Raw genomic sequence first — 23,590 nt, forward strand, 5'->3', positions numbered from 1 at the left:
AATTTCACTTTTGTTGTGTTACACGTTCTACAACTCACTGATACTTTTTACTTTACACTTTTTTTTTCTAGTGCCTACACTAGAAATAGAAATGGTTGCGATTTAAGTACAAAACTTTTTTTCTTGTAAAGTTATTCTCGTAAGTAGTTATTTCCTTTTCATAGCAATCAGTTGAGTTTTTTTGCTTTTCTTTTATTTAATTCTATACTTAGCTGTTGTGTGTGATTCTTTTTATCCCAATATCGTCAAGGTTAACTTTGGAGAGGGGTAAAATTTTACAGTTTTAGTAAAATTTTGGCGTTATAATGCTTTACGCTTAGTCTGATTTACTTAATTCCAAATGATAATGCCTATTTAAAACTGGATAATATAAGTTCAAAGTACCTACCAGAATATATCTATGTTAATTACGAAAGACAAATCAAATATCAATCCTAGTGGTGCGGGTTTTGCTGTCTCAAATATTTCGGTTACAGTGGCCAATCTTCCATAACATTCTGCATGGACATTGGTTCCTAAGACCTACCGAAAAGTTTCTCTTATAGCCTACCCTATATAACTTACCCTAAACAGGATTTTTTTAAATAAAAATACCATGTTGTTCGATAAATAAGTATATTTCTAAGTCAATAATATAAAATTTTAAGAGACGGGTGAATTTACGCTGCCTTATATATTAACAAATTACATCTATACTTATATTACTTTGTAATTGGAATAATAATGACGTATAAGAAAAATAAAAAAATCATGGTATAAATTAAAATAATTGAGGAAAAATAAAATAGTGAGCATAATTGAGATTCTGTGTTAAAAATTAGTCATATTATAAACAAATACAGCTTAAAATATAACGTTAATAAACAATAGAATTATCATTTCAAAACGTTATATTTATTCCAAATACAAATATCACAACATTTTTCTTAAAAATTACATTCTCTTTACACATATAATCTTAGCAAATACACATCAATTTTAAGTATTTTAGCAGCATAATATAATATGTACTCGTTTTATTAATTATAATACTAAAATCAGTGCCAGACCATATATTTTAGGAAATCATTCAAAATATAAAGGAGATCAATAATACAATATTATAAATTTTACATTCACATACTAATAAAAATGTCACAAGATAATAAAATATGGCCACTAGGAGATTAAAAGGCTTAACCATAATTTTTGTAATAGCCAATAATAGATCATTCGAAAAAAGACGCAATTTTATGTAAAAATTAATTCACAGAATATTATTTTTACTAAGACGTAATTCATATTATCCACTGAAAAAAAAAATCTATTATTAAAGTTATAACATTCTAACTAGAAATACGGAACTGGTATTTTACAGTCTTTCTTTACAAATGGGTTAAATCTGAGTATTTAATAATAAATTAAAGCTTTTATTTTACAGAATATGTAGTGTATAAAATAAATTATGTAAATGCAATCAAATCGTGACTTACATTACTATCATATAGTCAGCATATGGATGTTGGATCCCCTTCCATAGTGCATGCTATGTTATCTAATTTATGAGCTAAGTGCATTTTATTTTCTAGACCTAAAACAATTTGTTCTCTATATTTACTAACGTAGATGTACAATTCTTTTAAAGCAGATAACGTATCAAATTCATTCAACTGTTCAACTGAAAGCTGTTGCATTGACGTACTTAACTCTTGGTCTGTTACTTGAGGTAACTGCGATACGGCCTGATAAAAGTGGATAACCATATCCCTGTATGATGGCAAATCTTTTGCAAATAACAATTTATTAGACGGAGAATCTTTACAGAGCCGATGTTCGGATAGAGAGCAGGCGTCCATAAATGTTTGAGCAATCACGGATAGTGATGAATCAACAGTTGCCGTTTTGTTTATATCAAATATGAAATCAGGATTTTTAATTAGGTTGACCCAAAACCTTAGGGGTAAACTGTTAGATTTCCATGCATGAACAACTTCTGGATTTACAATGCCGTGCGTTCGTGCAGCGTCATCGAATAAATCAAATAACCATTTAACTGCTGGGGGTAGTACTTCATTAACAGTTAATATGGTACCGAAGAAATCATCGACAAACTTGTGCACCGTACCTTTTGTTGACAATAATCTGGTCAGGAAAATTTCTGGGATGGCTTTATGACTATGTTCTGAAGATTTATTGACGATATGTTGATATTCGATGGGTTTTACTAAGTGAAAGTAATGAACGTTTTGATCAGTAATATCATTTTTGTAAACACGTATGTGTGAATTTGTACAATAAATTCCAGTACAATTTTTACAGGGTATTTTATATGGCGTGTTAAAGCTATCATTTTGCCTGGGGATAAGGGACATGATGGCCGATTCTTTTACTCCATAATGGGCTAGCGTATTTAATTTTCGCCAACCATTTAGAGTTTTAGTAGTGACATCTTCATCTTGGAGTGTAACATGACCACCTCTACCATGTCGCCACTCTAAATCAACTTCATGGACGGACGGACGCATACTGAATGGTGTATTCTTAAATAAAGCATCTAATATCTTCGCTTTAACTTGGGATATACTATCACAATCTAACACTTTGCATTGTACTTTGTCATCAAAATCATCTTGTATTATGTGTAAAGTTACAATTGAATAATCAATTTGTTCTTTAAGCAGTTTCTCTTCTGATAACGAATATCTAGCTTCGTGAGTTATAGCATCAACGACACCTTTTTCTATTTGATGCTTTATTGCTTTAAATAATAGGAAAAGGGATGATCCTGCGTAATCTTTAAGGTAGTAATACATACAGAGTGCCATCCAGTTAGTGAGCATTTTTTCTACAACACTTTCTGTTCTACGCAACATTAATTGTGGATGTTTTGTACATACTGATTTATCAATAAGACGCATTAAAAGAGATTTAAGAATATCAGTTGCATATTCCATTTTGCCCATAAGTATAATCATTAATAACGATGCTACATTTACCTTATCCCTAATATTGAACGATTTTTGTGATTCTAATGTATCTATAAAAGACAACAAAAAACATTTATTGTTCAATAACTGTTCAAATTGAATCATAGCAGCGTCGTAATTGGTTCTTGGGGTGTTAATAAATTGACGCTGGACATTAAGTATAGGGTGATCTGATACACCGGGGAAAAATACTTTCATGACGTAATTAACGTGATCAAGTGTTGGAATACCAGAATGTTCAAGATCAGCAGCCAAATCAGACATATCTGTTTGTAATTCTGCAAAAGCTAGTTTACATTCTAATCTCACATTGCTTTCGAGAGTATCCATTTGTATTTGAATCCTTTTGTATTCGCGTTCTGCCTTTGTACTGCGTCTTCTATACATAACTAGAACTATCATAAAAATTAAAACCAAGAAGAATGTGCCAGCCGCAATTCCAGCAATTGCTTCTGGAGGGAAGTTATAATTTCGTAATAATTCGTAATGCAAATATCCTATAGGAAATCTTAAATTCCTCCCAATTTTAACAACCACTAATGGCAAATTAATATCATTTATTTGGAATCCATTTTCATCTGTATTTGCCGGCTGAATTTCTGGAGGTGTACAGAGTAGTTGTTGTGTTGTAAGACTTGTAACATTGCAAGGCTGAGTACCAATTGTTACTACTACATCCGACTCATCACTGGCTCTTATTAAATTCTCTCCTTCAATGACTAAAGGATCACCTTTGTACGATTTGATTCTATTAGGAAAATGATAAACATGTGGATCCTCTACAAAAACCATATGTGTTCTTGGTGGATTAAAATATTTCTCTAAATCATGCATGGTTTCAACATTATCCATTACAAATCCTACTTTCATAGCAATTTGGGGAGTATTTGTTTGTGACTTTGTGGCTTGTAATATATCTAAATATTTCTTGTTAATTGCAGGACTGGGACATTCCATTTGGTTGGAATTGAGAACAACACAAGGTGTGGAGTTTACAGGAAGTTCTTCATTTCCATAATATAATAACATAAGAGGTTTTTGAATAGTATGCAAATTAGTGCCATGAACTGTTATCATTCTTCCACCAGATACAAAGCTCTTTAATGGTTTTATTTCCATTATTGTTGGATCAGCTATATAATTGAATAAATCACCATACAAAGTGTGATTTGCATTGTCTATAGAAACTGTTAAAGTATGTATTACACGGGGTGTGTTTGCTTTTGGTGTAATACAAATCAGTCTGCTGTTAGAAGTTTGTGTTTTATTAACTGCACATGCCAGTTCATCTAAAAATGCAAATACTGATGATCCTATATTGAGATGTTGTCCGCCTATTGCTAATTGAGTACCTCCTGAAACTGGACCCAAATTAGGATAGATGCCTTGAAGTTTAATGTTTTTGTAGCTAAACAATACAGATGACTCTGTATATCCAGCATCATTTTCCACAATAACTGGTAAGATAGCAGATCCGTTAGATGGTCCAGTCCTACAAGTTATACTAACAGACACCTCAAAGTCAACAATTTCACAAAGCACATCCCCAATGCGAACTTTTCCCGTAACTTCTTCAACTCGTAAACCAAGATTGCTACCTTCTATGGTTAAAATAGTTCCACCTTCCACTGGACCACTGAGGGGTTTTATCATATCAATTCGAGGCTTAGGACATTCAGTCACAGGACTCTCAAGACAAGATTCACTGTAAGAACAAGAATTACCACACCATGTACATTGATAAACAGTGTTCCTTGTTATACAAAGTGAGCAGTCAGCATGGTCTCTGTGAGAGCCTAATATTTCACATTTGTACAGTGTTATTGTTATAGTATCAATATAATGCTTATGGTTCCAAAAAACTTTCACACTCACATTATATTCACCAACATCTTCTTCATATGAGTACATAGTTTTATCACACACTATAAAATGATTTGACTCTACTCTCGCTGGTAAAATCATATTTGCCAATTCAATGCTAACAATACACTGGAAACCTGTGTGACCAGGTTGCAAATGAGGCAAATTTTCAACTTCAAGTTCTAGTTCTTTTGGTACATTATTTGGTAATAATATAGGTTTCTTATATTGCCTAATTCTAGGACAATGTCCAATGCCATGGTTCAGCAACTTTGTTGGATTATTTTCTCCAGAAATAATGGTTCTCTGACATACTGAAATATCATGTGTACATTTATTATCATAAATACACCAATTACATGCCCATTCACTCATTATGCATGCATGACAAGTTGTGTGCTTAGAACAGTCATAAAAAGCAAAATTACGAGAAACAAAATCCTTATTTGTTTCGGATGAATGAACAGACAATGGTACATATACATGATCTTGATTTTGGGCAATTTTTGGCCTGTGTTTAATATCTGGAGTTGGACAAGCAAGACCACTGGATGTGACAGCTGCATCAATTGGTGGTGCATTTCCAAAAACACATTTATATTTAGCACCAAATGGTAATTCAGGTAATGTGCGAATAACTAATTGAACAGTAGTAACTTCATTGACAGATATTCGGTCAGGTAGAATTTGCTCAAAATCAATACACTGTTGTCCTGTATATTGAGAAAGCCATCTAGGGGCACTTTGTGTTCCCTTTTGACACATATTTTGTACGGTGCATCGTTTTTCTAAGGAACACCAGCCACAATGGGGGTCATTTGATTCTAAGCATGAGGAACAGTTGCTATATTCTGCACACTTCTCTGTAGGTATTTGAATAATTGTATTTTTAGCAAGAATATAGAGGGTTTTCTGAAATGGGGACAATGTTGTATCAGGCAGTATTTTTTGGCCTGGTAAAAGAATATCTGCAGAATATTGTATTGCCTTTTCTGCATCTATCAATACCTTTTTTAGATTTCCACTATTTGTGCCTAAGAATGCTACAGTATGCAGACCAGTAACAGACATAGTAACTGATGTTATTAGAGTATCATTCCATTTAATTATTGCCATAGTTTTGATAGGATATAGACCACTTATTTTTAAACCTACTTCACAAAAGTTAAGTATATTCCCAACTGATCCTACACTGGGACATTTACCATCTGATATCATCCCTGATATGTATCCCATATTACGTGCCTTAGTGCTACCATTAAAACACATATGAACATTTTCATTGAACTTAATTTCTATCTCTTGCAAGGAAAATACACAAATAGCAGACTTTGACATAGGCTCATTACTAATACCTTTAGATGGACTAAATGATGCTACTAGAATTGAATCACCAGGTTCTATACCTAATTGTGTTGCAAGATTAATTCCAGCCTTAGAAATTTTAGCATCTTGTACAAGATTATAATTGACAATTTCACTCTTACCATCACTAGATTCTTCTTTAACATGGCACGCTAATGTTACTTCTGTATAGCTATTGTAGTTGTCGTCATTAACGCAAGTCCTCGCTAATCTTGACACATATCCAAGTTCTTCATTTCCAGCTAGGTGGGAATGCTTTTGAATAATTAGGAAATAGGCATAGTCACTTGCATTGAACCCATATACATACTGCACTAAAAAATTATCTCTGTATTTCACATCAATTTGAATAGAACTCTGTTTGGAAAAAGTGGATTTTGCCAACTCTAACGACATCAGGTCGCGGCTGGATATTGCAGGAACGTCATGCCTGTATTCTCCATTATTTGTGAAGGTAGTTCCTACATACAATACATTAAAACGGTCCAAGGACGTATATCTTTCAGGCCCAATAAATGCGTAAGTGGAGGCTTCTGCATCGTTGGCTGCAACACTTTCAGGAACAAAATCAGCTTTCGCTGATAAGTCACCCAGTTTATATTTGAAGCACGACCCTTGCGCCAATGATCCGCAAGCTATTACTATCCTTGACTCGTGATCTATTACTAATATCTTATTTACATTATCACTCAACGTAGTTTGTATATCAGTCGACGGGCACCCACTTGCATGGCACATCGGGTTATCAAGTTTTGGCCCTGTTCGAATTACGTGTAGAGGTTTCAAGTCTGGACTTAGTTGATGTAGCCAGTTTATAGACCCAGCATACACTTGACCACTTACTCTATCAACAGCAAGATGATTAAATTGGAATGTCTCATTTGAGTGCATGGGATATTGAGATATGAAATCAAATCCATACACCATTGTGCAGCGGAGCCAAAATGTTATGACTAATAATGTCATAAAAGCAGCCATGATCACATTTTAAGTTCTTCTCACATAAATGTATTTAAACTTTTTCACAACCACTACTGTTTATTTTTCGTTTTCAACCCATTTTATGTTTAAAAAAATAATAGAAAAGCATTCATCGATGCCGTCGCCGATGACATGGTATAAACAATAGAATACTTTTTTTAGTATGGTATATTAATTTGGACTACCTATGACATTCGCAGCCGTAATTGCTAGAGAGGTTCTTTTTTTAACATATCTTGGAGATGAAATATTTATTTTATTAATAACGAAAGCAAATGTTCACATAATTACTCAAACCAAGTAAAATAATTTTATCTTTTTTACTATTTACTCACACCTAAATCCTAAATCAAAAGGAGACAATAGTGATGAGTTAAGTTACTCGTTCAAATAGGTATTATAATTTTTGATAAAATAATCACAGGATTAATTATTTTTTTAACAGATATTAAAATATAAAGGATGCAATTATCGAATTTATTAAGAATTATTATCGATTTTTAGTTTGTTCTATAGTCTATGTTTATGAACGAGAGTCGAGAACATCCCTATTTCTCTTACAAAGCTTCAAAATCCTAGATCGGCAATCGGCATTTCGCCATGCCAAAATAGAAGAAATAATAAATTATAAAATTTACAAAGTAACTTTTGATATTTAGTTCTTGTTTTTGCATCATAATCTCTGTGATCATAATCTGTGATCATAATGTAATAACTAATCGTTATCAATAGTATTGGGCATTGGAAGGGCATTGGCTATCGATAGAAGACTTATAAAAATATCAGTGTCGAATGCCTTAACTTTTGTACAAAATACAAATTATTTAATAAATATTGAACCTAACGTTTTCAAAAATACTTAAATTAACAATGTGATTATTTTGAATGTAGTCCACATTGTTAAACATTTGGTATCATACCAACTGAAAAATGATGACCACAATGGCAGCCGGAGGGCCGGGGGACCCGCATACTCAAATGAATACATACCGTAGCTATGTTACCATGCTTGCAGACCCGGGAGCTAAGGATGAAATAAAATTAAAAGCCGCACAAGAGCTAAGCGAGAATTTTGAGGTATTTTTTCCTTCTAAAAATTTTAATATTTCCTTCATTTTGTTATTTTGCATATTCACTTCCAAGTCATAACACCTTCTATTACTTTTAGTAATAAAAATGTAATATATCCTACTTTCTTGTTTAATTATCTCTGTAACACCAAAGTTAATAATTTAAGCTTATTTATTACTATTTCAGGTTATTTTAAGTTCTCCACAATACCCTCAATTCCTAGATCATTCATTGAAAATATTCCTCAAAATTTTACAAGAAGGTGAACCCCACTTTATTGCGGAATATAATATCCAGCAAGTGAGAAAACTCATTCTGGAAATGATACATCGCTTGCCCATAAGTGAGACACTTAGACCTTACGTTAAGAGTATTTTAATTTTAATGTTAAAATTGATGGAGATTGAAAATGAAGAAAATGTTTTGGTTTGTCTCAAAATCTTTATGGAATTGCACAAACAATATAGGCCTGCTTACTGCGCTGAAGTAGATGTGAGTAATATAAATGTGAAATTGAAGAAAATATGAACTGATAATAATATATATTTATGTCATAATTATAATATTTTGTAAATTTCAGATTCACAAGTTCTTACAATGGGTTAAGGCTATATATTCTGACTTACCAAATCATTTGCCAAAAATATTTGAACCCAGAGCATCTATAAGGGTTAAAGATTTATCAGAAGTAAATATTGATCAATTACTACAAGAGACTTATACTACAGCACCAATTCATACAGAAAAAAAGTTGTTGGATGGCAGTGTTGTAACGGTAAAGCATATTAATATTTAATGAATATAAAAAAAAAATATCAAATAAGGAGTCATGTTCTAAAAAATATATTTGTTTTGCAGTATAATTTGATACCAAGGTCAGTTTTATCATTGAAAGTTATACAAGAACTTCCAATTATAGTGGTTCTAATGTATCAGCTATACAAACAAAATGTTCATCAAGAAGTTAGTAACTTCATACCTCTCATTATGGAAACTATTACTCTACAACCAACTTCAACACTTAGGTAAGAAACAATACACATAAATAGTTTTTTGTCAAGTTATAAATAATACTAAAATGGATTTTTCTTCTGCTCTTTACAGACAGTCAGCTACATTTAATAAAGAGGTTTTTGTTGACTTCATGGGTGCTCAAATAAAAACTTTAGCCTTCTTGGCTTATATTATTCGGATATATCAAGATACCATAGCCAATCATGCTACTATGATGGTCAAAGGTATCATTGGACTATTGACATTATGTCCACCAGAAGTGGCCCATCTTAGGAAAGAGTTAGTTATTGCAACAAGACACATTTTGGCAACAGATTTAAGACTGAGTAAGTAATTTTTGTTTGTCTCAATAATAATTTAATATTTTACTTATATACATAATTGCAAAAGAAGCTTTCAATACAAAATGGAAACATTGTCTTTTTTGTAACATTAGTTTATAAGTCTAAAAACTGGTTTTATATTTTAGAATTTGTCCCATACATGGAGCGTTTATTTGATGAAGAGGTTTTACTTGGTGGAGGATGGACGGTGCATGAATCATTGCGTCCATTAGCATATTCAACACTAGCAGATTTAGTGCACCATGTGAGACAGCACTTGCCACTTTCTGACTTGGCAATTGCCGCTCACTTGTTCTCCAAAAATGTACATGATGAGTCCTTGCCAACAAGGTAAGAAATAAATAAAGGCCAGTTTTTGAACTGAGAATTGATTTGATTAAGGTTTGTGAAAGATTATGTCACATAGAAGAAAATATGTAAGCACCATTCTAAGTATGGTTTAAGATTTTTTTAAAGATCGAATACTCAATTCAGAACCCAGCTGTAAATATTATATTTATATTGCCGACTTTGTATTGTCTGATAAAATAAACAAATGATTGTTTCAGTATTCAAACAATGTCCTGCAAGTTACTTCTCAACTTGGTGGATTGTATCCGACAAAGGTCGGAAAGTGAAAATGCAGCAGGAACTCAGCCGCAAGGAAGGCAATTACTGATGCGCATTTTGGAAGTTTTTGTTCTGAAATTCAAAACTATTTCTAAATTACAACTTCCGGCTCTTATGGCTAAGTGGTAAGTTTTTCTAGAAAATAATATGAGATACACATAATATATTTTAGACAAATAATAAATGTGTATGTCTGGTCACTGTTTTCATAAAACTAGAAATTATAGAAGATTCAAGATACTTTTGAAAAAAAGAAAAGAGATTTCAAAAATCATCTTCAAAATAATCAACATCATTTTTATTTTATACACATTTTTCAAGATATACTATTTCTTTATTATATTTTTTTAGTAAACAAGCAACCACAGTAGCAGTTCCTGCAACAAATGGCGCTACACCAACTACTCCTACAGCTACTACACCCAGTACATCCACAGTTGAAGTTAAAGTGGAAGATGAGAAACCATCACCAGACTTCTTAGATGGCATCAATAAAGCAGAGGAAAAGTCTAAAATAGGCTTCCCAATATCGCAAATGAGCAACTTGAACGTTGGAGATTACAGAACTTTGGTAAAGACATTAGTATGTGGTGTGAAGACTATCACTTGGGGATGTGCTTCATGCAAGGTTTGTTACAGTTATGACAAGTAATACTCCCTTGTATAATATAATATTTTATGAAAATGAAAATTACAGTGACTGCATGATTAAATTAAATAACTCATTATTTATTTATATATTTATTTTGTAATCAATTCAATGTCTTTTTATTACCAAACATACCGCAATCTGGTTCATGTAATACCATACTCCCAACTTAAACAACTTTAGCTTGACCATTCTAAAAAACTTTTTATCCAATTCACACAGCAAACGACCACAACTGGCGAGGGCACAACAACCAGCACCATAACTGGCCAGAAGCAGCTAAGTGCTCGAGAAACACTGGTCTACATCCGTCTAGTGGTGTGGGGGCTACAGTCTCTCGATATATACACGCTGGCGGCTCCGCGCCCGCCCGCACACCCGCCCGCACAGCCACATGTACGGTCCAAGGAGGAGAAGGAGGTGCTCGAACATTTTAGTGGCGTGGTGAGTGTTTGAAATGAAATAAATTGAAATGAAAAACTAATGTTCTGATCATTGAAATGCATATTTTCCCCATCCTGATATATTATGAATTCAGGAGATACAGACACAATATTTTGTGATTGTTTTCTCTTTTATTAAAAAGTGCTTCTTTAGAAAAAAAAAGTATTGTTCTCTGTTCTTTTCAGTTCTCTATGATGAATCCGCAAACATTCCAAGAAATTTTCACTGCAACTATATCTCACATGGTAGAGAGGATAAATAAGAATACGACATTACAAATCATAGCTAACACGTTTTTATCTAATCCAGCTACATCGCCGATATTTGCTACTGTACTAGTAGAATATCTTCTAAAGAGAATGGAAGAAATGGGCTCGAATATAGAACGATCTAATTTATACTTGCGTTTGTTTAAATTAGTCTTTGGTTCCGTCAGTCTATTCCCTACTGAAAATGAGCAGATGTTGCGACCTCATTTACACAGCATAGTCAATAAAGCTATGGATTATGCTATGACAGCCAAAGAGCCCTATAACTATTTCTTACTTCTGAGAGCTTTATTCCGTTCTATTGGAGGTGGAAGCCATGACTTACTTTATCAAGAATTTTTGCCACTATTACCAAATTTGCTGGAAGGCTTGAATAGGCTACAAAGTGGACTTCACAAACAGCACATGAAAGATTTGTTTGTTGAACTTTGCCTAACTGTTCCAGTTAGATTGAGCAGTCTTTTGCCTTATTTACCAATGCTGATGGATCCACTTGTATCAGCTTTAAACGGATCACATACATTAATATCACAGGGTCTTAGAACTTTAGAATTATGTGTAGATAATTTGCAACCTGATTTTCTGTACGAACATATTCAACCAGTTCGAGCAGATTTAATGCAGGCTCTATGGAGGACTCTACAAAATAACGAAGTTGCGCGGATAGCGTTTAGAGTTCTTGGAAAGTTTGGCGGGGGAAATAGAAAGATGATGATTGAACCGCAAAGGTTAGAGTACCGAGAAACAGATGCACCCCCGCCGGCTGTATTAGCATACTTCCAAGATCAAGCAAAACCAATCGATTTTGAAGTTGATAAGGTTATAGAAACTGCATTTTCTGCATTAAAATCTAGCACAACAGATCCATTCTATCGCAGACAATGTTGGGAAGTACTTCGTTGCTATTTGGCGGCATCTCTCAATTTAGATGATGATCGCGCTACTTTACAAAAACTATTTAATCATCCCAATTTCCTTGATGGGAAGATTCCACCTCAAAATGGACCTTACTATAAGTGTTCTAATTCTATTGTGAGAAATACGCACAAAACAGCTCTCACAGGAATGTTTGTTGCTGCAGCAATTAAAGAACTTCGTCATCACGTTTTACCTACAATGGTTTCACTCGTACGCCATTACACTTTAGTAGCAATAGCGCAAGAGGCCGGTCCATTTGCAGGATCAGGAGGGCCAAAAGAAGGCTTAGATGCACTGGTATTAGTAGATGCTATAGCTGTGGTAATGGGACATGAAGAAAAAGAACTCTGCAAACCTGGTCACTTGGCGCTTGTACTGATGATAGAGACAGCAGCAACTGTACTTGGAAGTAAAGAGCGTGCATGTAAACTGCCCCTTATGGAATATTTGGCTGAAAGAATGTCAGCACTTTGCTATGAGCGTGCGTGGTACGCTAAATTAGGAGGATGTATCGCTGTGAAGTTTATGTTCGAGAAGATGGCGCCCGAATGGGTTTACAAGCACGTGTTTACATTTTTGAAGGCAGTTCTTTTCGTGATGATGGATTTGACTGGTGAAGTATCATCTGGAGCTTTAGATATGGCCACAGTGAACCTAGAACGTTTGGTTCGTGTTTGTGTGACGGGACCCGGAGGACATGGTATCGAACAAGAAGCAGAAGTAGCAGCTGCGAGAACACGCGCTCTGCACGATGTATTACAGGAACTCGTATTGCAAGTTACGAGTCCACATTTATTAGTCCGACAACAGGTAATTTACACATAATCTGTAATATTTACGATTATTTTGTAATGTTTGTTTATGTAGTTAGTTTTGTGAACAAATTTTCTTATTATGGGATTTTTATAGGCAATGAAATCTTTGGAGCTCATAGCACAACTACAGAATAAATCCGTTACTGATGTCATGGACCCTCACAGAGAGGTGCTAGCTGACATAATTCCGCCAAAGAAACATTTGCTCAGACATCAGCCTGCAAATGCGCAAATGGGTTTGATGGACGGAACAACATTCTGCACAACTTTAAAGCCCAGACTCTTCACAATTGGTAAAAATATATTGTATCTTTTGTAATTATGTTTTAGTAAAAATAAAAAGAAAAAAAATGCATCTCAACATTATATTCCAATTTCATTATAATGATGTGTATTTAAATAAGTGTATGTAATTTTACAGATTTAAATATAAATGAGCACAAAGTGTTCTTCCGTGAGTTGGTATCATTATGTGAAGCTGAAGACTCAATGCTTGGCAAACTTCCTTGCTACAAGGGCGTGAACCTAATACCTTTACGTATTTCGGCGTTACGAGCACTCGCCGCATGCCACTATATACAGGAGAAACTATGTCGTGAGAAGATATTCCAAGTGCTTTACAAATCGCTGGAAAAGAATGATACTGAACTGCAACAGGCAAGTTTAATGTTTTTTATGATCTGTGCTAAAAATTGTTACGAACAATAGCAGTATTTTAAACCATTATTTCGTGCTCCTATATGAAATGATCTTGTAGAGAATACTCATTAAAACAAGTTTTATCTTGAATACTAATTTTAAAATTATATTTTTTTCTTTAGGCTGGATTTGAATGCATGCAGAAGTTCTTATCTGGATTCCAAATAGATATGGAGATGGTACACCCAGTGATGCGGCCTTTGTTACTGACACTTGGTGACCATAGGAATCTCAGTGTTAACGGCGCTAAGAGACTTTCTTACCTGACCCAGCTGTTCCCTTCAACGTTTAGCGAGAAACTGTGCGAACAATTGTTACAATTGCTTAAGAAATTGCTTGATTATTCTATACAGACCAATAGAGGTAAGTCGTAAACTATGTTATCTTTATCATACACAAAGAGTTAAAATTTAGTTATAACTCAGTGTAGCAAGCAAGAGTACAGGTGTCTTTTTAATCTTTTATGTGTGAATTTTACTTATATTTTATTTCTAGGTGGTAACTTCCTTCAAAGTGTTTCAAAGAATATGGAAAATGAACAGAAGATAATAATACTAATCGGAATATTCCATCAAATTCCTGCCGCGTCACCACGTTTTATCGATGTTCTCTGTCGGCTAATATTCCACACGGAAAAATCACTAATGATTGAAGCTGGTTCACCATTCAGAGACCCACTTGTTAAATTTTTACTGAGGTAGGAATCATAATTATTCTGAAGTATGAATAATAATTGATATCGCTAATTATTTTGTTATTTTTGTTAATAAAATTATCTTCTCCATAGGTACCCAAAAGAAACACTAGATCTCATTATGAGCGACAACAACATCAAAGACCAGCAATGGAGTCGCTTTTTAATATTTTTAGTCAAACATGAAGAAGCTGGGCCAGCATTTAGGGAAGCTTTACAGACTACAAAGAAAGCTAGACTATTGCAACTCTTGGCTGCGGCTAGTGGGGGAGCCGGGGCTAATATATCACCACCAGATAAATCGGAAATGCAGTTCCAGGCGATTCGAGTCATCTCCCTGTTAATAAAGTTTGACGATCAGTGGCTATCCACTCAACACGATCTTATCGAACTTTTGAAACGTATTTGGTCAAGCAATCAATATCATGTAAGAAATTTTATTTTATTCCCAATTATTTTCGGTTCTTTTATTAAATGTAAATTATAACACCATTCTTATTTTCAGGATATTCACAAGAGAGTGGAACATGTCGAGTGTAGTCATTGGAAAGAACCTAAGCTGATAGTGAAGATTTTGTTGCACTACTTCTGCCATCACCCGTCCAACATTGATCTTTTGTTCCAGTTGTTGCGAGCCTTGTGTGATAGATTCATACCCGATTTCCAAGTATGATCTGCTCTTTTCCTATTGAACATAATATAGTCTATTTTTCGCGAAATTTAGACAATCTTACCTGAATTATATTGAATATTGCAGTTTCTACGTGATTTCCTGGAGAACACCGTGGCACAGAACTACACAGTGGAATGGAAGCGATCAGCATTCTTCCGCTTCGTAGAGCATTTCTCTGGTGACGCTATGTCCCAAGAGCTAAAAGCAAAAGTGTTGCAGATGATTTTAATTCCATGCTTTGCTGTCAGCTTTGAGAAGGGACAGAAAATTGTTGGCGGTCCGCCAGCGCCGTACCAGGATAATCCGGATAATGTTGTCTCGGTGTTCATTAATAATGTAAGTGCTTACGTACATGCCTTTGTGTTTGGAAATGTGTAGTGATAAAATGATTATCACTACACATCATGTCACTAAAATTGTTAAGCAAATAAAAAAAAAAATCATTATTTTTCCAAATGTAACAGTATTTAAAATTAACTTTAACCTCATGATTAAATGCAAATGTTATCTTTTTTTTAGGTAATTGATCCAGAAAATCCATTCGCCTGTTCAGATGCAGTGCGCATATCGTTGCTACAGTTTGCGTGCCTGTTGCTTGAACAAGCTTCAGCTCATATTCATGATGCAAACAATAAGAAGCAAGGAAATAAATTGCGACGATTAATGACGTTCGCTTGGCCATGTCTTTTGGGCAAGAATTATGTCGATCCTGCAACTAGGTAAGGTTCTATTTATTATGCTTATTTCTTATTTCGAAATAGTTTTAACTTTTAGAGTAGTCAATAGTATTGTATTTAAAAAAAACATTAATTTATAATTTTTATTTGCAGGTATCATGGACATTTATTACTGAGTCACATTATCGCTAAATTCGCAATCCACAAGAGGATTGTGTTGCAAGGTATTATATTTTATCTATGCTAGCTAATAATATTAATATCTGGTAATAATCACTAAATGATTTATTCTTTCTTTTGATGAAAACGGTACCTTTTTCGTAACGGATGAAAAAAAAAATTGTCTGTTACTAATTTGTCATAACTAAAAATATAAGAAATTTGTCTGTGGTGTCCTATAAGACAATATTATATGCCATTATACAGATACCGATATTCTCGTTTCAGTATTCCACAGCCTGCTAAAAGCTCACGCGGTAGAAGCGCGCGCAGTAGTGCGGGCCGCGCTCGAGATCCTCACGCCCGCGATGCCGCAGCGCATGGAGGACGGCAACACTATGCTCACGCATTGGACCAAGAAGATCATCGTGGAGGACGGACACTCGGTGCAGCAGCTCTTCCACATACTGCAGCTCGTTGTTAGGCACTATAAGGTGGGTTTTAAGGGGAAGTTTATTGTTTCTGTCAATGCCCACTTTATGAGAAGTTATAGTTTTTGCTATACTGTACCTGTAATATCACCTTAATTCACTTCATATTCAGTATTTAAAAAATAAAGAAATGGAAAAAAGAAGAAAGCAAAAAATAACTCTAATAAGCCAAGATTTGTAAGCCATTAATTACCTCTCGTGATTTGGGTAGCATAGCGGGTTAACAGTAACTATCAAGAGTGCTTAAACATTTTCTTGTTCATATTTTAAAAATTATGCAGGAGAATTTCTTTTTTATCCGTGATAGGTTTACTACCCGGTGCGGCACGCACTAGTAGGACACATGGTGGCGGCCATGCAACGACTTGGCTTCTCCGCCACTGCGTCTCTGGAGCATCGTCGTCTTGCTGTCGACCTCGCTGAGGTGGCGCTTAAGTGGGAGCTGCAGAGGATTCGAGATCATACACCTGAAGATCATGTGGTATGTGCAAACATAATTTACTTAATTGAACACATTGCAAGTGCATGTGTATTATATTCAAAAAACATATTTTGAAATACAGAAAATTCTGAATGTAAAAGATATATTTTGACTAAAACTTATTATTATTTAATGTCCCGTTCATCTACAATTCTATCTCGAATTCAATTAGCTTTAGTTAATTAACTTTGAGTGGATTATTATTTTTTCTTAGTATTTCGTATTGTTGGATGCGTGAATCCAATAATCTGCTTACATTACTAATTATTTTATAAAACCAGGTGGCAACATCACCAAGCGGCGCAATGAAGCGCATATCGTCCGAAGACAGCGGCAACGAAGTGCGCAAAGCCCTGAACACGGGTTGGGCGAGTCCGCAAGCATCGAGCTCTCGCGTAGAACCGGACGCAGCCAAACCGCTTGATAGACAACACGTTGACGTCGTCGTCAATCTGTTGCTTAGACTCGCCTGTCAGGTACTGTACACATTGTTTCAATTGTCCTTCGAGACGTTAGCTGTTGCACGCTAGTCACAATGATGGTGGGATATGGCGAGGAGACACTGCTGGCTTTGGTTATATCGCTTTTTTAGTGAGCTGCTTCTTTTATACTTCATTTGTCGCTTTTGAGTTTTTAGTTTTTACCTTTTCTGTCTTTTTCTCATGTTTATGTTAGTTTCATACAATTTTATTTTAATTACTCATATAAGTTTTAATTACTCATTAACTTCTGTTTTACTAGATTCTTTTCAATTCTTTCTTTTGTAAATCTACCCATTTCTTATTTAGTTATTTCACTGTTTTATTCAAAAACCTTTAAACTTTGTTTAACTTCTCCTTAATTTCATGTCAACACTAAACAATCCATCTCATTCACTCTACTCAAAATTCATTTTCCACTGTCTCCCTCCACACCATGGTGTACGCATACACGAATATAATATAAAGCTTGCAGTTTGCACAGTTGACGTCCCCGTCGCAGGTGAACGAGACGGCGGTGGGTGCGGGCGCAGGGGCCACCGGTGCGGGGGCCAGTGCGGCGGGGGGCACTGCTCCGGGCAGCGGGGGCTCGCCCGCCGAGCAGCTGTCGCGCCGCTGCGTGCTGCTGCTCAAAGCAGCGCTCAAGCCGGACGTGTGGCCGCATCTGTGCGAACCGAAGCTCGCGTGGTTGGATAAGGTACAGTTCAAATTGATTGATGCTATTTGTAATTATTCGTATACTGAATTTGATATAATTTTTTAGTTTTATGGCATTCAAATGCTTTATAAATTTACAAATAATGGAAAAAATTAAGATTAATTGTTATTACATAAGTAGATGTTATGATAAATTTTGAAGCAATTTTCTGTAAGGTAATTTATAAGGCAATGTTTGTTCTTGTTTACGTTCTATAGGAATAATTTATCTTTAGAACTTAATCGCATAACCTGACTTAATTTTTACATTACTCACAAACATAAAAAAACCATTATTTTGAGCTATACGTATTTTCTCTTGCACAAATACACTTCTGATTTCAAAAGTAACATTCAAATTATCTTTAAAATCCTAAAGGTGTTTTCGAGCGCTGAAAGCAACGCAGGCGCGTGCGCTAACGCGTGCACAGCGCTTGAACTCCTCGTGTTCCTACTGGGAGTGTTGCGTCGGGAACAAGTGCTCGCAGCGCTGAAGCCGCTGCAGCGCGGGTTGGCTGCGTGTGTGGCATCCACTAACCCGAAGATAGTGCGATTGACGCACAACTTGCTGGCTAAGCTCACTGCGCTCTTCCCCACTGAGCCGTCTGGTGCTGCGCAAGCTTCTAAGGTAATTCAATAATTAAGAAATCACATCAAAGACAGATTTCAATTACTATTTATCATTCTAGGAATGAAATAAAATTTGTAATCATCTTTATTGCAATCTTTTGAATTTAGCACTATTAATATTTTTGAAAACATTTAACAAGCTATTTTAATATCTATGTTTTTAAATTTTTAGTATGAAGAATTGGAAACACTGTATGCGTGTGTAAGCAAGTATGCTTTCGAAGGATTAGCAAATTATGAGAAATCGGCACCAGGAGCAGGCGCTAACTCACTGTTGGGACCGTTAATGATGTTAAAGGTAAGGAAGACTTGTTATTTCATTGCTTCTAATACTCGTGACACCATTGCTGAATATATTTAAAGACTTGGCGATCTTTATGTAGTCGGGATACATAAAGTAAGATCCTTACTTTTTTCTACGCAACATAATATTATTAAGTACTGATTTATCTATAATCTAATATTATTTTATCAGGCGTGTTGTACATCGAGCGCCGGATACGTAGACCGACTCTTGCTACCACTTATGCGTGTGTTGCAACGAATGGCCAGGGACCATGTGGCGCCTAACCCGGATACCGCTACTTCAGACCTACTCGTAAGACTATCATTTAGATAATATAAATTTGGTGTCGATTATACAATATAATATAACCGTATAGATTTAATATTGTTTTACGATTTTTTTTATATTGATCGTTTATTCTTTTACTTTAGATTTTAGCACTAGATCTACTGAAGGCAAGAGTATCAGTGATGCCAGTAGAAACCAGGAAGACATTCATTGGAACAATACTGGTTGGCCTAATTGAAAAAACTAATGATGCCAAGGTGAGAAAATATATTAGTTGAATTTTCGATAGTCTGAAATTATCATTACAAATATTGATGTAAAATCTTAGTTAGTCTATTCTAGATAATATTATCTAATGTAGTACTAATATCACATTATATTAGTATGAACTACATAAGAAACTCAAAATTGGTTTAAACCACTAATATAGTTGATTTAACTAGACACAGAAAATGTTTTGAATTTAAATTTGTTTAATGAAAATTGTTGGCACTAAATTTACACTACCATATTATGTAAGTGTTAGTGTGTATTATTTAAACACTTAATTTCAAAATACCCTCTTCCAGGTAATGAAAGCAATAACCCGCATGGTAGAAGAGTGGGTGAAACACCGCACAGCGGGTGGCTCTAGTTCTGCAGGAGCCGCTCCTTCGCTCAGAGAGAAGTCGATACTCTTGGTCAAACTTATGCAATATGTGGAGAAGAGATTCCCCGATGACTTGGAGTTGAATGCACACTTTTTGGATCTGGTTAATTATGTGTACAGGTAAGGTTTTTTTTAATAAACAAACAATAACTTGTCAGTCAACATATTTTATAAATTAATTGTGTAAACTAGCTATTAAGAATGTGTGATTTTTATACCTCATAAAGTAAATATCTAAAGATATATATAGAAATCTAATTGCTAAATACACACCCCATATTATAATAATCAATTTTATTTATCTTTCGACAGGGATGATCAATTAAAAATGACTGAACTATCAATGAAGCTGGAACCTGCTTTCCTAGCGGGCTTGCGTTGTTCCCAACCTCACATTAGAGCTAAATTCTTTGAAGTGTATGACGCGAGTGTCAGACGTCGACTTTTCGATCGGCTGTTGTATATCGTGTGCTCGCAGAATTGGGAACATATTGGACAACATTTCTGGATTAAACAGTGTTTGGAGTTACTGCTAGTGACCTGTGTGTCAAGTGAGTATAGAAATGCGCTATAAAATTAAAACAAAAACTTATTCACATTATTTGACGAAAAGAATTAAGTCTTTTTGCAATCAATTACTTAATCGCATTGTTCAATATTTGATATCCAACTTTTATATTATCGTTAACAAATGTGTTTGTTTTTATTTCAACAGGTACCCAAATTAGACTATCCAATACAAAATATCTATTGCCAAATATAACGGCTGTTATAAACTGGGCTGACAGCGAAGAACGGAAATCATTCGCTATATTTAGTAATGTGAAAGAAGAGTCATCTGATGGCTTCAGTGATTCACTTGATCCTGATAAGGAAGATGTATTGGATATGGATTTAGACTCTAGTTCCAATCAAAAGGATGACTTGACTAAGAATGTGCCTAATAGGTGAGTGAATAAATAAAGTATATGTCAAGTGAATTGTATCTAATGTAAAACATCTTCATATAGTATTGTATACATTTTATTTTATAATTATAATATTATAATTATTTTTTATTATAAATATTATATACATTTTATAATTAATATGTTTGTTGAAGACAAGGATAATGATGTCCGACTAATTCTAAATGTAATCTATTTCTAAGTATTTGTTATAACTAAAAAAACAATATAACGCGAACACAAAGTACTTGTTCACGTTGACTCGATATTTATGTGATACATAAAAAAATCATTTATTTAGCACCAAAACTCTGACATAACACAATTATTTTGACCTTATATTATTATGGTATTATATTATTTGATAATTTTTTAATTTGTACCTAGAATCGTTAATATTCTATGCAATACGATAAGCAGCACACAATACTCATAACACTCACACTTGCAGACAACGTGCGCTCAACCAGATAGTGGCCAAACAATCCGAGTTCGTAGAGCTCGCCCGGCGCGTGCGCACGGAACAACTAGTGGCGGCGGCCGCGCAGCTCTGCCACATGGACGACGCGCTAGCGCACCACACCTGGCTGCGGCTGTTCCCCAAGCTGTGGACCACATTCGACGAGCGACAGCTGCCGGTACGTGGCATTATTTTATAGTGGGAAAATCTTGCATAGATACCCCCAGGCTTCCCAGGATTATGACGGATTCTTACCGACTGGTGTATGGAAAATAAGACAAAAATATAAATTTTTAATGCTTAGTGCACATTTAACGTTAACGCAATCTATTAATCCATAATTTTATTCACAGACAATAATGAATGAGATCGTACCATTTATTATATCTGGGGTCCATGTGATCCAACGCGACCAGCCATTAAGTGCTCTCAACACATTCATCGAGGCTTTAGCGCGTTGCAATCCTCCAGTTTCTATCAAACCGTAAGTATTTATTCTACTAACCAATACTCCTATAAATTTTTTAAATAAATTATGTACAATATATGTATTTTTCTTTTGTAGACCAATGATGAAATACCTCGGAAAAACACATAACCTCTGGCATCGTATGACTCTCAATTTAGAGCAGATGGCAATCGACCAAGCAGCGGGCAAGCCCATACGCGATGCGCTTGAAATTTATGATTATGATGTAGAAACAACTACACCGTCTGTACGTACATATTCATTACAATTTAGATTTAGACTTGTCTAAAAGTATGTAAATTGAATCTCGAAATGTTGATTCTGAAAATTCTTTTCATTTCTCAGGAAATTATGGATTCATTGAGTGACATGTACGAATTATTACAAGAGGAAGACATGTGGTCAGGATTGTGGCAGAAACATGCCCGATATCGGGAGACCAATGTAGCTATTGCCTATGAACAACAGGGATTCTTTGAACAAGCCCAGGTAGGATTCACATAACTAGTGTTTTTTATTAAAAAAAATTATTTATGTTATAATATCTATTCCTTATTGCTCCATATGATAAATTCTCTATTTTTGCTTCAACAGGCTGCATACGACGTTGCAATGGCAAAATTAAAACAGGAATACGCGACTAATCCATCGTCATATAACATGCACAAAGAATGCACGCTTTGGACTCAACATTGGATTAAATGTGCAAAAGAATTGAACCAATGGGATTCTTTATTAGAATTGGGATTAACGAGAAATGTTCGTGATCCGTTTTTGATACTGGAAAGTTCTTGGAGAAATCCAAATTGGCCTACAATGAAGGAAGCATTGGCAGAAGTGGAATATAATTGTCCAAAGGAATTAGGTGAGTAACATTTTCTCGATAATCAATTTATCATGTCGTGATATCAAATATATATCAGAATTTCTCTTCTTATTGATTTTCAGATTATTTTTTGCCACAATCTATATTTTTTTATTATAACGTTTTTCTTATGGTACTGGTTTAAAGTATGTTTTTCTTATATCGGGTTTAATAATGCATAATTCGTAAACTCGATAACGTAAGAACGTTACGTAACATTTCACGTGTTCGCAGCGTGGGTGGTGAACCTGTACCGCGGGTACCTGTGCATCTGCGCGGGCGGCGAGCAGCAGCTGGGCGGCGTGGAGCGGCACGCGGAGGCGGCCGCGGCGCAGTGCCTGCGCGAGTGGCGCCGCCTGCCGCGCCTCGTGTCGCACGCGCACCTGCCGCTGCTCCGCGCCGCGCAGCAGCTCATGGAGCTCAGCGAGGCGGCGCAGATACACACGGTGGGTATACACCCGTGCGATTACACGGGGCTGGATGAAGTGAGGCGGAGCTCATGTAACGTGAGTAGCCGTGTGGCGGCTGGGTGCAGTACTGCGGCGCGGATATACGCCCTGCGAGTAGTGACGTGGAGTGTAACGAGTCTGTCTGACCCCTAATGCCCGTGTGGGAACTTTTTTACAGGATGAAAAAGGG

The 23,590-nt window shown here is 35.3% G+C and overlaps 2 protein-coding genes across 2 annotated transcripts in view; one reads left to right on the top strand and one right to left on the bottom strand.

Annotated features, from left to right (window-relative positions):
• Positions 1–606: 606 nt before the first annotated feature.
• On the bottom strand, positions 607–7,298 carry LOC123706406 (plexin-B). The gene has a single exon (XM_045655674.1). The coding sequence runs from the start codon at positions 7,170–7,172 to the stop codon at positions 1,488–1,490; it is 5,685 nt and encodes a 1,894-aa protein (XP_045511630.1). The 5' UTR covers positions 7,173–7,298; the 3' UTR covers positions 607–1,487.
• A 643-nt stretch (positions 7,299–7,941) lies between these two features.
• The window catches only part of LOC123706427 (transcription-associated protein 1), a 30,498-nt gene continuing 14,849 nt past the window's right edge, over positions 7,942–23,590 (top strand). The window contains exons 1-36 of the mRNA XM_045655699.1: positions 7,942–8,252; positions 8,433–8,738; positions 8,827–9,021; positions 9,105–9,271; positions 9,351–9,586; positions 9,730–9,934; positions 10,153–10,338; positions 10,565–10,841; positions 11,085–11,306; positions 11,492–13,303; positions 13,403–13,601; positions 13,730–13,965; positions 14,130–14,370; positions 14,503–14,704; positions 14,795–15,128; positions 15,207–15,368; positions 15,459–15,710; positions 15,894–16,093; positions 16,205–16,275; positions 16,499–16,704; positions 17,009–17,182; positions 17,464–17,658; positions 18,146–18,358; positions 18,737–18,985; positions 19,160–19,285; positions 19,463–19,585; positions 19,705–19,818; positions 20,131–20,330; positions 20,523–20,761; positions 20,926–21,157; positions 21,609–21,795; positions 21,971–22,101; positions 22,183–22,333; positions 22,432–22,575; positions 22,681–22,951; positions 23,186–23,397. Of these exons, the coding sequence (XP_045511655.1) occupies positions 8,106–8,252; positions 8,433–8,738; positions 8,827–9,021; positions 9,105–9,271; positions 9,351–9,586; positions 9,730–9,934; positions 10,153–10,338; positions 10,565–10,841; positions 11,085–11,306; positions 11,492–13,303; positions 13,403–13,601; positions 13,730–13,965; positions 14,130–14,370; positions 14,503–14,704; positions 14,795–15,128; positions 15,207–15,368; positions 15,459–15,710; positions 15,894–16,093; positions 16,205–16,275; positions 16,499–16,704; positions 17,009–17,182; positions 17,464–17,658; positions 18,146–18,358; positions 18,737–18,985; positions 19,160–19,285; positions 19,463–19,585; positions 19,705–19,818; positions 20,131–20,330; positions 20,523–20,761; positions 20,926–21,157; positions 21,609–21,795; positions 21,971–22,101; positions 22,183–22,333; positions 22,432–22,575; positions 22,681–22,951; positions 23,186–23,397 (8,817 nt within the window). The 5' untranslated portion in view covers positions 7,942–8,105. The remainder of the gene's footprint in view (positions 8,253–8,432; positions 8,739–8,826; positions 9,022–9,104; positions 9,272–9,350; positions 9,587–9,729; positions 9,935–10,152; positions 10,339–10,564; positions 10,842–11,084; positions 11,307–11,491; positions 13,304–13,402; positions 13,602–13,729; positions 13,966–14,129; positions 14,371–14,502; positions 14,705–14,794; positions 15,129–15,206; positions 15,369–15,458; positions 15,711–15,893; positions 16,094–16,204; positions 16,276–16,498; positions 16,705–17,008; positions 17,183–17,463; positions 17,659–18,145; positions 18,359–18,736; positions 18,986–19,159; positions 19,286–19,462; positions 19,586–19,704; positions 19,819–20,130; positions 20,331–20,522; positions 20,762–20,925; positions 21,158–21,608; positions 21,796–21,970; positions 22,102–22,182; positions 22,334–22,431; positions 22,576–22,680; positions 22,952–23,185; positions 23,398–23,590) is intronic.

The sequence above is a fragment of the Colias croceus genome, chromosome 3, assembly GCF_905220415.1.
Source record: "Colias croceus chromosome 3, ilColCroc2.1".
In the NCBI taxonomy this organism is placed as follows: domain Eukaryota; kingdom Metazoa; phylum Arthropoda; class Insecta; order Lepidoptera; family Pieridae; genus Colias; species Colias croceus.